Raw genomic sequence first — 15,292 nt, 5'->3', positions numbered from 1 at the left:
TTTCTAATATTTTCTACACAGAGTGATGATTCTGCCAGGGACAGAAAGCTCACAGCCTTCCATTCTTAGGGGACCTTTCTTTCTTTCATTTTTTTTTTCTTTCCCCAAGAGGTTTTTGCTATAAGGCGTGTGTGCTCGCCAGAAAGACAGAGAGAGACAGAGAGACAGAAAGCGAGAAATCACCCCCGGGAAGATGGCCATGCTGCAGTCCCTTCTCCTCCATTCTCCTCTCGGGATCTTGGGCACGCACGCACCCAGAGTGAGTTTAAGCCTCCAGGTCCAGGACTCAAGCTGAGGTCAACTACATGGGAGTCCAGCAACATAGCCATTACGCCAACTCCTGGTCCCATGGAACCTTTCTTCTCCCTGGACTCCTCCCCTTAGGCTGTAGACATGCCTGCATACCAGATGCCAAGTAGCTATTACAGTAACTGCTGTGCATGCATGAGTGTTTATCACCAGCATGAATTGGATGAATTGACAGTCCATCTTCCAACTGTACCTTTTTTTGCTGTAAAACCAGGTATTAGGTCTACCTGAAGTTCATCCCTAAAGGATGAAAATATAATGTGCTTGCCTTTGGTCCTACAAGTTTCACTTCCAGAACTACTTAAAGAAATAATTGCACAGCTACAATAAAATGGATTCTTACAGATGTTCATCAGAATGTTTCTAGAAATACAAGTTGCCTCAACCTAACTGCTCACCAAAGAGAACTGAAGTTCATTGGGATACATCAATATAATCAGAACCTGTATGGCCACTAAAACACGTGTGCCTGTTAGTATTTGTGCCTCTATGCATAAAATGTCTATGAAAGAGACAAAGGGTAGAATCGCAGAGAATAAATGGGTGACTAGGCAGGTGTCAGAAAGAAGGCTTCAAAACTTCTAAAATTTTGAAGCGTATAATTGTACTTATTTAAAATTCAGGGCTAGCAAGTGGTAGAGTGGTTAAAGTGCTGGACTTCCACTGGCTGAACACACAATTGGTGTCCCCAATCTCCCTCTGTCTCTGGTGAGTGCACATGCCCTATAGCAAATTAAAAACAATGATAATAAGTAAAATTAAATAAACAATTCTTTAAAAAACTTAACATTAAAAAGTAATTACAGAGAGAGACAGAGAGAAACAGAAAGGCCTGAAAGGACAGCCACCAGAAATGACAACAATTATTTGAGTCAGCAGTTTTCATCCCTTTACTTTTCAATATTGTTTGAATTTTCATGATAAGCATGGATCTGTAAGGGATATAAAATTGCAAACTATAAGCCCAGTCAATGGTAACACAAACAGAGGGCCTGCTCAACCTTGGAGCCATAAACCTGGATCCTGGGTTGAACACTGAGGCATGCCTGTGATTCTGACTGGCTGGAAGACTTTGGGAGGATGGGAGGATGGGATTGTGGCATGATGAAGACCCTGTCAAGGGTACCTGTCTCTGTCTCTTTCTCTTTTGCTGTAGCTACAGCTGCTGCTGCTAATTCTACAGCCCAAAAAAAAAAAAAAAAAAAAAAAAAAAAAAAAAAAAAAAAACACTCAAACTACAGAAGAAACTCATATAAAAATAATAAAAAGACAGTAAAAATTTTGCTCTAGGGCCTATGGGAAAGAGAGAAAGCACCCTCTAGGGGAAGGTGGGGATGGCTATGCCAAATTCCCTCTCTTCCAGTCTTCTCAGGATTTGGGGTGTGCACACACACTTGCCCAGCGTGTTTTCCATGCTGCCAGGTCCAGGACTTGAACTGCTCACTGGCCATATAGAATCCAGCCACCTTAACCACCATACCACTGTCTGGCCCAAGAAATTTTCATTAAAACATTTAAAAAAGGGGGGTCAGCAGGTGGCACGGTGGTTGGGGTGCTAGACTCCTACATGGCCAACTGGGGTTTGAGTCTCAGACCTGCTGGCTTGCTTTCTCACTTTCCCTCTGTCTCTCTTGCATGTGAGCGCACATGCCCTATAGCAAATTTAAAAATAATGATGATACTAAAATTAAATACATAATTATTAAAAAAAAAAACCAAAACATTCAAAAAAAAAAATTCCAGGATCCCCTTTGCACTGTGTTCTTTGGCTATGACAAACTGCCCATTCCATTTCTATTCCTAGCCCGTGCTTCCGAAAATCCATCCCAGGAGTTTTCATTTCCTTTTTCCCTTTTGCCCCTAGAGTTGCTGATGGAGTGATCAAAAGTGTATTATGGCAAACACTTCAGGCTCTTAATTTCTGTCATAAACATAACGTAAGTAATACCTTTAACGTGTTTATTTTTTTATAATGTCTCTTTTCTTCTAAATAGCTCAGGGATCTATTCGAAGAGCTAACGAGGGAGGGAAAGTAAGAACCAGAAGAGGAAAACAGGAAAATTACAGAATGTGAGGAAAAGTGATGCATTACCCATGGCCCTTTGTCATTACTACTTCCTTATGAATGAAAAGTGGATAGGGAACCGGCAGGTGGGGTGGTGGTTGGGGGTGCTGGACTCCCCCGTGGCGGGCCATAGTTCAAGGCCTGGACCTGGTGGCTTACTTTCTCACTTTCTCTGTCTGTCTGTCTCTCTCTCTTGCTATGTCCCTCTCTGGTCAAATTAAAAATAAATAAATAAATTTAAAAAATTATAATAAAATAATTCTTTTTAAAAAAGCATATAGAAACTTGACATTTCCTTTTGCTATAGTACTAATGATATCTAAGATTATTTTTAAATTGGGTTAAAATAATTGTTCAGGATATCAGTAGTGTGATTTCCGCATGATACTTGGTTTTTATTTTGTTCTTAGATTTCACAAGCCTTTAAGTCAATGACAGTACCCCTTCCCCTTTGTGTTTTGTTTAATTTGCTGTGTCATTCATTCTGTAGAGCCATAGTTCTCAAACTTGAACATGCATGAAAGTCCCTTGGAGGGCGTATTAATACTCTGCCTGCTGGGTTCCACCCCCCAGAGTTTCTGACTCTGCAAGTCTGGAGTGGGGCCTGAGAGTCTGCATGTCTCACATTCTCTCAGATGATATTGGGGTTACTGGCCCAAGAACCACACGGTGAATACTACTGTGTTGTAGAAATAGTTTGGGCCAATTGCTTCCTGTGTGTACTTAAGTTATAACTTATTTTCTCACCTGTTTTTCCTGTAAGTGGTATTTATATCTAAAGCCATGATCATATCCAGCTTCACTTTTTTTAGACAAGAATATTTCAGATATGGGGCTGCACACTTCTCATAACATCATCAGTATTGGGACCAGCAGTCGGCGTAATGGCTATGTCACTGGACTTCCACATAGTTGACCGCGGACCCAGTGGTTTAAACTCACACTGGGCGCATGTGCATGTGTGCCCAAGATCCTGGGAGGAGATTGGGGTAGAAGAGATTGTGGCATGGTCATTCCCCCGGGGCGGGGAGGGGGGTGATTTCTTGCTTTCTGTTTTTCTCTGTCTTCTGGCGACTCAACGCACCCTATAAAAAAAGCCTCTCCAGGGACCAGCAGTTAGTGTAATGGCTATGTCACTGGACTCCCATGTAGTCGACCGCAGTTCGAGTCCCGGACCCGGTGGCTTAAAACTCACGCCGGGCATGTGTGCGTGCGTGCCCAAGATCCCAAGAGGAGAATGGAGGAGAAGGGATTGCGGCATGGCCATCCCCCCTGGGGGTGATTTCTCGCTTTCTGTCTCTCTGTCTCTGTCTGTCTGGCGAGCACACATGCCCTATAGCAAAAACCTCTCAAAAAAAAAAAAAAAAAAGAAAGCCTCTCCAAAAAAAAATCATCAGTATTATGATTTATATAGTTTCTGGTCATCCCACTTTCAATAATTTTTAAAATGATGAGTGTGCTCAGCAAGTATTAGTTTGATCCCGTCCATTATTAATTTCCTGCCAGCCTTTTTACGTGATGGTGTCAGCTTCCAGTGATGGTTATTGTATGTGTCCAGTATTTCATTGAGGTTAAAATATGGTAATTTTATTATTCCTTCTGCATTTATTAATTTGAATAATATGAAAAAGAACTTATCCTCCTGGACTCTGGCTACTGTAAAATCCAGTAAGATAAATACATGGTGATTTCCTTTATTTGCCAATACTCAGAGAAACATGTTGGTATCTTAGCAACCGCCAGCAGTAACGACGACACGGACTTTTGGGAGATGGCGATGGGGCATCATTACACAGATTTTATATGTTTGATATTTCAGTCGTTGTTCTCTCTGATGTCCACTTGTACCAATCTAGTCCAGTGGAAGCATCAGGTTGTCTCCAGGGTGTTTTTGCTCCAGTGATAGCTTCTACAGAATCTCTCCAGACCTTCCGTTCCGAGTCAGTGCCTAAGCAGAGACAGCTCTGAGGCAACAACAGAGACTACCGTGGGGTCCGTTTTGATGCCAACAGAATGTCTACCATAGTAATCTAGGATTGCTGAGAAAGAAAATGTGCGATCATGGAACTAAATTTCAATACTAACGGGGAGCTTTCTTTCATTGTAAGAAAAGCTACAAAGCTTTTATTATATTAAATAGAAATACTTTGTTTTCTGCTCATGTAGAGGGATGTTGTTCACAAGTTCTTTAAACCTGTTCTTCACAGTGCAAACTGTGCTTTCATAAGCTTAGTACAGACGATGCTGGATGGAGTCCCTTCTCTGTTGCTTTCTACCGTGATATGGGAAATATTAAAGTTTACCCAAAAATGCTGTAGGAAGTTTATGGATAGTTAAAATGGTTTTTGAAAAATATTGTTTACTGGGCTTGGCCCCATAGTACAATGGTTACGTGCCAGATCCCACACGGCCAACTGTGGTTTGAATCTAGGCCTCAGAGGCTTGAAAGACATACCAGGCATGTGTGAGTGCATGCTCCAAATCCTGACATGATGGAAACAATGGAGAAGAGATCGTCACATGATCACACACCATTGGGGTATGTTTTCTCTCTCTGGCAAACACGTGCCCTCTCTGACAATATATTGGGTCATCAGAAGAGTCATAATGTGACCAGCAGATGGCGTAATGGTTATATTGCTGCACTTACATGTAGTTGACTGCAGTTCAAGTCCCACACCTGGTGACTTAAAACTCACATCAGGTGCTTGTGCATGCATGCCCAAAATCCCGAGAGGAGAATGGAGGGGAAGGGATTGCAGTGTGGCCATCTCTCCAAGAGGTGATTTCTTGCTTTCTGTCTCTGTCTCTCCAGTGAACATACGTGCTCTGTAGCAAACATCTCTCTGTAAAAAGAAGTCATGATGTATTTTCCTGTTTTTCTATGCAAAAAATACATCATGACTTTTCCAATGACCCGGTATATTGTTTACCATAAATGTACTTTATCCCTATATAATTAAACACTTTCTTGCGTACTATTGGGTCATCAGAAAAGTCATGAGATATTTTTCTATATTTGTCTATGCAAAAATGTGTCAAGACTTTTCCAACAGCCCAATAGATTGTAGGCTTGAATGCAATTCCTGTGTCTGATTTACCTTCATATCTGTTCAATGCCTAGCATGTATCTTTTTACATAAGAGGTGCTAAATAAATATTTATTGAATGAGTGAGTGACTAAATGAATCAGCCCATCAGTCAATATATGATTTTGTGACTAATTATTTCCAGTGGATGCAAAATATTACTGTAGCTCATTTCATCTGTCATCCTTTCTCTGCTTGAAGCAAATTCTGTATCTTATACCTTGCCATACTGAAAACTTCTCTTGATAATCTATTATCTCTATAAAAAGGGATAATTTTTCAGACTAACATCCTTCTTCCAAGATGGAGATTACTTCTGAATTCTGGTTATCTCATTTTCCTGTGCTGTGGTAAGCATTGTTCTATCTATCTTTTTATTTTCTCTTTAGCTAAAATGCATGCAAAGGAACTAAACCTAGTCATACATAAACTGTTACAATAACATATCTAAAACCTTTATAAGCTCTTTATTTTTAAAGGATCTCCATTATACACTCAAATATAAAAGGCAATCTGACCCAGTGTTGTTGCTGAAGATTCACAGCTTTCAACTGATGGAAACCATGCGCACCTTATTAGCTCCAGAATTGTGATCCTAAGCAGGATGATGAAGGTTAAAGTAGCAAAGGACTAAGGCCTTGCTACTAAAGGTGTGGTTCACAGAGATCACCTGGGAGTTTGTTAGAAATGCAGAATCTTGGGACCAGCAGATGGTGTAATGATTACATTACACAATGTTATGTCCTCTCTGGACACCCACAAGGCCCACCACAGTGTAGGTCGTGGACTCAGCAGCTTGAAACTCATGCCAGTGCAAGTGCATGCATGCCCAGAACCCCAAGAGGAGAATGGAAGAGAGGAGATTGCAGTGTGGCCATACCTGATTTCTCACTTTCTGTTTCTCTTCCTCTCTCTGTCTTTCCAGCAAGTACAAGCCCTATAGCAAAAATCTGTCTTCAAAAAAAAAAAAAAAAAAAGTAAAGAAAAAGAAATGCAGAATCTTGGGCCCACTCCAAATCTGCAGAGTCACAATTGGCACTTTAACAAGAGCTCCAGGTGACTCATGTGTCCATTAAATTTTGAGAAGCCTTTGACTTAAGAAAACACCTACACATTTTGTTTTGTTTATCTTATAATATCACCAGAGTGAGATAACTAATGTGAGACACTTAACACCATTATGAACCAACCCATGGACTTTTGTGTATTTGATGCATTGACTAGAGAAAACAGAACTTTCTCTCAAATGATAAAACTATAGTGATTTCAGGGCCAACAGGTGACGTGGTGGTTAAGGCACTAGACTCCCATATGGCTAACAGTGGGTCAAGTCCAGGATCTGGCTCCTTGCTTTCTCTCTCTGGTTAGTGCATGTGCCCTATAGCAATTTAAAAAATAATAATAATAATGAGGGCCTACCATGTAGTCGACTGTGGTTCGAGTCCCAGACCCAGTGGCTTAACACTCATGGCAGGTACATGTGTGTGCATGCCCAAAATCCCAAGAGGAGAATGGAGGAGAAAGGGTTGTGGTGTGGCCATCCTTCCTGAGGGGTGATTTCCTGCTTCCTGTCTGTCTCCAGCAAGTGCACATGCCCTATAGCAAAGACCTCTCAAAAAATGAGAATAATAAATAAAAATGTTAAAAACTATAGTGACTTCTGAGATAACGAGTGTATGAGGCTGCAACATCCACCATTATCCTGTTAATATTAATTATTTGGATGTCAAGGAAGGGTCCTTTTTCTCTCTTATGGCTCTATGAGAACCCACCTGCAAAGCACAAAGAGAACAGACTTCTCATCATAGAAAACTGCTTATTCTTCAGTCAGACTATAAAAGAAGCAATTTCTGATGTGGACATTTCCAGAGAAGATTATGTAAGTTGAAAGTCAGGTCTAACATACTGTATACCTCTTCTTGCTGGCTCGTGAGCCTATAAAAATGAGATTGTGCAATAGCCACAATAACCCATCCTGAGTAATGTTTGCTAAAAGTTGTGTATGAAACCCAAGTTCGTTAAAACTCTTCTGTCACCAAGACTTCTTGTTTCTTGTTCTCTAGTGGAAAATAAGCTGATTCCAAGAGACATCGTGAGAGTTTGCACTGAGCATGGCTTTGCAGGGGAGAAAATGAATGCTATGTCTGAGTATCATCCACCTTTCAGGATTTTTCTTACAGTTCCAGTTTTTTGTTTTTTGGTTTTTGTTTTTTTGAGAGGTTTTTGCTATAGGGTGTGTGCACTCACCAGAAAGACAGAGAGAGACGGAGAGATAGAAAGTGAGAAATCACCTCCAGGGGGGATGACCACATCACAATCCCTTCTCCTCTATGCTCCTCTCGGGATCTTGGGCAGACATGCACACACATGCACCCAGCGTGCGTTTAAGCCACCAGGTCCGGAACTCAAACAGTAGTTGACTACATGGGAGTCCAGCGACATAGCCATTATGCCAACTGCTGGTCCCACAGTTCCAATTATTTAAAAACAATAATAATTTTGGGTCTGCAGGTGGTGGTCTCTCTCTGGTCAACGTAAAAAATATATATTTTTAATAAAATTATGATAATTAATAAAATTAAATAATTTTTTAAAAAGATAATTATTCATTTAACTTTATTTGTTTATTATTATTCTTCAATTTGGCCAGAGAGAGAGGAAGACTGAGAAAGCAAGCCGCCAGGTCTGGAACTCAAATCATGATCAGTCACATGGGAGTCCAGTGCTTTAGCCACCATGCCACCTGCTGGCCTTGACAGTTCCAATTATTTTTACTTTCCTTTTTCCTTCTTCAGTATCCTATCCTCTTTATTGATAGCTTCTTACCTGCACTTATACCAATAACTTTTTCTATTTCTTTGACATACATCAATATTTCATGTGCCTTTGTTTTCTTTTGGTTCAAAAATAACTACTATAAATTCACATGGATTTGCATTAGAGCCAAATACCTAAATAGGTTAGTAGGCAAATATCAATATAAGACCATTTACTTTGTCATGCCAGGCATAGTCTAAAAAAGTTACAATTTGATACACACTCAACTCACAGACATGACCTGTTCTAATTAAATCACCAACAGTAATAAGTGAGTATTAATGACTAAGAGTGTTGGTCTGTTCCATACATGTTTTGCTTAAAAGACAGGGTATTAGGGGCCAACAGGTGGCATAGTGGTTAAGGCACTAGACTCTCATGAAGTTGACCACAGTTCGAGCCCTAGACCTGGTGACCTGAAACTCACACCAAGCATGTGTGAGTGTGTGCCCAAAGTCCCCAGAGGAGAATGGAAGAGAAGGAATTGTGGCACGGCTATACCCCCTGGGGGGTGGTTTTCTCACTTTCTCTTTGTCTCTTCAGCCAGTGCACACACCCTTATAGCAAAAATCTAAAAAAAAAAAAAAAAGGTATTAAATTTTGTTGGTTTATATTCCAACAGTGTATTCTTAAAAAGTAATATTTAAGACCTTAGGACTTTTAAGAGACCTAAAAATTTTCTTCTAAATACCGTTTATACAGATTGTCAAATAGTTGACAGTAATCGAAACTAAATAGGAACATGTTTCTGTGACCCAGTGTCATTTTTGTGACCTAAAATGTATTCAGGGCTCAGCTTTCTCTATTCCTAGATATCTATGATGAAGCAAAGGAAATTATTTCAGAATTGTCAGTTTAACAGGAATAATATAAGGGACGGATAGCATGGCGGAGACACGAGGCAGAGGGAGCTGAGTATTGTGACCATGAACTCTCAGTGGCCACCAGCAATCACAGGATTGTTTCAAAAATGCAATAATTAATGTGAAAGTTCTGTGAAAAGTACAGACTTCTTTCTATATGAGGGCCAAGGCACAGAAAAGATTATATTTATCGACGTTCCTTTTAGGGGTGGGTAAGTGAAAGATGTGATTTGAAGAGCAGGATCTGAGTTGCTTTCTCACATCCCTTCCACACAGAGAAAACACTCTCTGGAATTAAGATGCAATGCGTGAGCTCACCAGTCCTGCCCGCACGCATGCCCCTAGCTCAGCCCTCGCTGGGCCAGCCTGGGTGGAGAAGATGTAGCAGGTTGTAAAGTCACTGCATGTAGGAGAGCAGCAGGAGCGTCCTTGAGGTGAAAGTGCCTCGTAGGGGGTCCGGCTACCCTGTGAGGGGGACTGGCAGCATTGTGGGAACATCTCAGGAGGGTTACCGATCATTCCAGGTTCGTTCACTGTCGAGGAAATCAAAATGACGCTTGTCCCCAAATGCTGAATCTCTGATAAATAGAGTGACCATACATCCCAGCCTACCCAGAACAGTTCCATCTGATGCCTTCAGTGAATTTTTTGGGTTATAATTTAAGTGGTTTTCCAATTTCTCAAATCTGCAATAGTTTGTTGACATGAATTGTGATTCTTGAGTAGCAGCAGTTCTTTTTTTCTTTAAAGAATTATTTATTTTTAATTTAATTTATTTATTCATTTATTTTAATTTGATCAGAGAGAGAGAGAGGGAAAGTGAGAAAGCAAGCTTCCAGGTCCAGGGCTCAAACCACTGTCAGCCATTTGAGAATGTCCAGTGGCTTCACCACCACCATGTCACCCACTGGTCCCATGTGGCAGCAGTTCTTATTAGAGGTGCTCTGAGTCTAATCTCACTGAGGGTTTTACCTCCTACGCTTTAAGTAGGGCCCAGTAAAAGTGAGAGGAATAATTGGATGGGCCCCACAGCAGTGACAAAATGCTCTGCAATGCTGGAGGTCAGATGGAGGATTAGGGTCTGGCTCCCAGTTTCACTGTAGACTATATGTTTGTCCGTGATCCTGGTCGGCTGGGAAGGGTGGTAGGGGATTCCTGGTGTGAAAGCCTGTTGAGAGTTCTTATCTCTCTTTCTCTTCTCTCTCAATAAACAAATAAGACTTAAGAAAAATAAGTAGTTTATAGTTGTATGATACTCCCTTTTTTTTTTTAAGAATTTTTTTTTGAGAGGTTTTTTGCTATAGGGCGCGTGCGCTCACCAGACAGACAGAGAGAGACAGAGAGACAGAAAGCGAGAAATCACCCTCCAGGGAGGATGGCCATGCCACAATCCCTTCTCCTCCGTTCTTCTCTGGGGATCTTGGGCACACATGCGCATGTGCCTGGTGTGAGTTTCAAGCCACCGGGTCCGGGATGCGAACTGCGGTCGACTACATGGGAGTCCAGCGACATAGCCATTACACTAACCGCTGGTCCCAAGAAATTTTTGCTGTAGGGTGCGTGTGCTCACTGGAGAGACAGAGAGACAGAAAGCAAGAAATCATCCCCTAGGGGGATGACCATGCCACAATCCCTTTTCTTCTATTCTCCTCTTGGGATTTTGGGCCCGTATACATACGTACTCAGTGTGAGGTTCAAGCTACCACGTCTGGGACTAGAACCATGGTCGATTATGTGGGAATCCAGTGACGTAACCATAATGCCATCTGCTGGCCCCAGTACTCCCTTCTTCTTTTTTTTTTTTTTTTAATATAATTTTCTTTTTTATTTTTATAAAGTACTCCCATATTTAAAAAAAAATCAGACATAGTGTTCATATGTAGCCATTATTATTCTAATTTTCTTTGTTATGACAAGATTACAAGTGAAATTTTCCAAATTAAATTCTTTTTTAAAAAAAAATGAAGAGAGGGGCCAGCAAATGGCATAGTAGACTCCCACATGGCTGACCACAGTTCAAGTCCCAGACCTGATGGCTTGCTTTCTCACTTTCCTTTATTCTCTGTGTCTCTCTCTGGTAAGAGCGTGTGCCCTGTAGCAAATTTTAAAAGTATAATAATAATGATAAATAAAAGTTAAATAAATAATTCTTTAAAAAAAAAATGAAGAAGGCAAGTCAGGTGACATGGTGGTTAAGGCAGCTGGATCCCACATGGCTGATGGTGCAGTTCAAGTTCCAGATCCAGAGGCTTAAATAACAGGCAAGGTGCACGTGTGTGTGCCTAAAATCCCAAGAGGAGAATAAAGAAGGGATTGTGGGGTGCTCCCCCCTCCCAAGTGCTTTCTCACTTTCCCTCTCTCTAAACAAAATAAACTTCTAAAAAAATTAAAATGAAGGCAGTCCATATTTTGTTTATGTCACAGATTTACCAGTCATTTAAAACTAGTAGTTAATGTTTATTCTTTTGTTATTTTGATGGCTCAGAAAAGTAATCAAATAGTATCTTACAGTGTATTCACAGAGATGTAAAACCTGAAAATATTCTGATAACAAAGCAAGGAATAACCAAGATCTGTGACTTCGGGTTTGCACGGATTATGAGTAAGTAGCAATGTTTTCCTAACTCGATCCAGTTCTGATGATTATAAAGTAACACAGTTTTAATTCTTACTTTAGATATTGAAGGTATGCTACATGTCGCATTGTTGTTACTCAGCAAGGACAAGCTCACTGGCCTTTGGGTCAGTACACTGAGTCACTTTGCACTTCAGATCCACTCCATTCACTGGAATTTACTGGACCTTGCTTTTATGTGCTTTACCCTGTAGGAGTCAAAAGGAATTATAAGATGCATTTCTGCTCTTCACACACTTATAATCGAAAGTAAAAGAAAAAAAATAATACAAGACGATTGGCAATAAAGTACTAAAGTGAAGGTACAGACGGTTCCCTGGAGGGAGATATTAATGTGGGCGAGACGGGTTGAAAAAACTTCACGGAGCTGGCAAGTCTACAAGTGAACTGAAAATGAAAGAGAGGATTCAGAGAGAGTGCTAAGAAAAAGGAAATCAACCCAGGCAGAAAGAACTGAAGAGGCGGCAAAGAACTGATTCTCCCTAAATCTAGAACTCTGCAGCCATTAAAGATAACATGTATTAGCAGCACACACCTGGCAGTGTAGATGTGTACATCACAATGGAGGAAGGAGAAGGGATTGTGGCATGATCATGCCCCCTTTCCCTCTCTCCCTCTCTCTCTGTTTCTTTTCTATCTCCCTGGCAAACACATGAACCCTCTGGTAATAGAAAGAAAGAAGGAAGGAAGGAGAAAGAGAAAAAAGTAACCCTAAATACATAAAAAGGATTGTGCAGATTTTTTTTCAACCTTATTATTGATAATGGCAAAATACTGACGAATTTGGGAATGGTACGGTAAATCATGGCATACGCACTTGGTAAACTGCTATGCAGCCATTAAATTCAAGTTTAGAAAGAGTTTATAGTAACATGGTAAATATGTAGAATTAAATTTTTTTAATTAGTACACAAAACTGTATATATATATATAGTATGAGCAAAAGTACCTCAAAAAATACACTGTTAAAAAAAAAAAAAAGACAAAGACTTGAGTGAAACATGCCAAAAGATTAACACAAGTATCTTTGGATGATAAAACTTGGGTGTACATTCTTCTTTCTGTTTATTGCATTTTCACGTTCTCTGCAGTGAGCATATGGGACTTTTACGGTAGAAAATGTTCCAAAAAGGTAAACAGCTGACTTAACCTGTGAGTAGTGAGAATTGGCAGTGGTTATTATGTTCCCTTTTTTTTTCACTCTGTCTTCCAAATTTCCTATGCGGCATTTACTAACTTTTATCATTTAAAAGTTTTATTTTCTAAGAGCGATGAGTAAGCAGAGGTCCTTTCCTTTCCCCACTCCTCTGCGGACTGTACTCTGATGACAGCTGCAGCCCCTATTTCCCGAGCTGCCTTTTGTGGCGTTCATACAGGCTGCCTGAAGCCTTTATGAGGGAGAATTGCGAGAACAGACTTCCAGTTGTCCTTCCTCCTTCGAGCACTTGTAGAGTTCATGTGAACTCACATGGGACTCGTGCCAGTTTAAGTCCATGGAGTCATCTTACCAACTTGCCTTCAGCCTCAGGAGTAAGCTGGAGTTCCTGGTTTTTCAGGGTCTTGTGGCTTTTGTGGGCTTGGCCTCCACCCACTTCAGAGGCAGTGTCCAGGCCATCCACACTGGTAGCAGTAGGGTGGAGCTGGGCAGTGAGCTTGCACCTAGCTGTCCATCATCTACCTGTTCACACATCACGCATGACTCGTAGTACAGGAGTCAAGTTGAGGTCTTTGTCACTAAAAAGTTAGTTTAATGTAATCGTCTAGCACTCCATTAGTTTCCTAGAGCTGCTGTAATAAATCACCACAACCTATGTACCTTGAATCAACAGAAGTTTATTCTTCTGATCCTTCTGAAGGCTCTAGAGGAGGATCCTTCTGTGCCTCCCTCCTAGCTTCTGGTGGTTGTGGGAGAGCTTGGCCTTCCTGGGCTTGCAGCTGCATCACTTCATGCTGCCTCCAATATCACATGGCATTCTTTCTGTGTGTCTCTGTGTCCCTGTGTGGCTTTCTTCTTAGGACACCAGTCACTGGATCTAGTAACTGCACTCATCTCGTATGACCTCATCTTAACTTGATCATATCTGCCAAGACCCTATTTCCAAATAAGGTCACATCCAGGTGCCAGGGATGGAGACTTCAGCCTATCTTTATAAAGACACAATTCAACACGGTAATAATGCAGAAACAAGTGGTTGTTGGTGAAGACTTGAAGTTACGCTACAGAAATTTTCATTTTCCCCCTCTGTGCTTAGGATGATAGAAACTTTAGCTAAGGTACTCTTGAAAATGGAATTTATAGGGTCAGCAGGTGGGATGGTTGTTAAGGTGCAAGACTCAGATATGATCAACTGCAGTTCAAGTCCTGGACGTGGTGTCTTGCTTTCTCACTTTCCCGCTCCCTCCCTCTGTCTCTAGTGAGCACTCATGCCCTATAGTAAACTTAAGAAAATAATAAATAAAATCATTTTTTAAAGAATTGCTATTTATTTAATTTTTATTTGTTGTTATTATTATTTTTTTATTTGACCAGAGTGAAACAGAGAGAGAAAAAGAAAGTGATAAAGCAGGCTGCCAGGTCCAGGACTCAAACTTGAGTCAGCCATGTGGGAGTCCAGCAACTTAACCACCATGCCACCTGCTGGTCCCTAAAATTAAAAAAAAAAAAAAAATTAAAAAAGAAAGTGAAATGTGAGACCAGCAGTTGGCGTAAGGGCTATGTCGCTGGACTCCCACGTGGTCGACTGTGGTTTGAGTCCTGGACCCAGTGGCTTAAACTAATGCCGGGAGCATAGGCGTGTGTGCCCAAGATCCCAAGAGGAGAATCGGGGAGAAGGGATTGTGGCGTGGTCATCCCCCTGGGGGGTGATTTCTCACTTTCTGTCTCTCTGTCTTTCTGGTGAGCACATGTGCCCTATAGCAATAACCTCTAAAAAAAAAAAAGAAAAGAAAGTGAAATGTACTAAATATACAGGGTAACTGGTTACTCAGCACTTCACTGCCTTAACTGTTGGGAGCATCATGGCCTCTGAGAGTTACTGAAGCTTACCGGAATACCTACCTGCTTTTGGGAGTAGTTCCCTTCTTCAGAGAATATGACTCACCTGGTCTGATTATGCGTTTGCAGTTCCAGGAGATGCCTACACGGATTATGTTGCTACAAGATGGTACCGAGCTCCTGAACTTCTTGTGGGAGATACTCAGTACGGCTCTTCAGTCGACATATGGGCGATCGGCTGTGTTTTCGCAGAGCTCCTCACAGGGCAGCCACTCTGGCCTGGAAAGTCAGATGTGGACCAGCTTTATCTGATAATCAGAACACTGGGTAGGAATTGCATTTTATGGCTTACAGAGTTGCTAAGTTATTATAGTATCAGTGTGTTACTGTAATGAAAAACAAGAACTTGATTGCCTCTCCGAAGTGCTACTCAGGATGGTTGTTCTGGGTGGTAGCCAAAGCCCAGTCCTTTTCTCGTAAGTAGAGCCACGCCTTCTCTCACTGAGTTTTCAGATGCCT

At 41.1% G+C, this 15,292-nt stretch overlaps 1 protein-coding gene across 3 annotated transcripts in view; it reads left to right on the top strand.

Moving 5' to 3' along the window:
- The window catches only part of CDKL4 (cyclin dependent kinase like 4), a 66,201-nt gene that overhangs the window by 30,730 nt on the left and 20,179 nt on the right, over window positions 1–15,292 (top strand). For 2 of the 3 annotated variants that reach the window (XM_027773005.1, XM_014588929.2), the window contains exons 5-7: window positions 2,174–2,246; window positions 11,655–11,745; window positions 14,903–15,100. In XM_027773005.1, coding sequence (XP_027628806.1) covers window positions 2,174–2,246; window positions 11,655–11,745; window positions 14,903–15,100 — 362 coding nt within the window. The remainder of the gene's footprint in view (window positions 1–2,173; window positions 2,247–11,654; window positions 11,746–14,902; window positions 15,101–15,292) is intronic. The other variant, XM_027773006.1, reaches the window with a different exon arrangement.

Source organism: Tupaia chinensis, unplaced genomic scaffold, assembly GCF_000334495.1.
Source record: "Tupaia chinensis unplaced genomic scaffold, TupChi_1.0 Scaffold000317_1, whole genome shotgun sequence".
NCBI lineage: Eukaryota > Metazoa > Chordata > Mammalia > Scandentia > Tupaiidae > Tupaia > Tupaia belangeri.
Note: the sequence above shows the minus strand (reverse complement) of the source record. Positions and strands in the feature narration are given on the sequence as shown.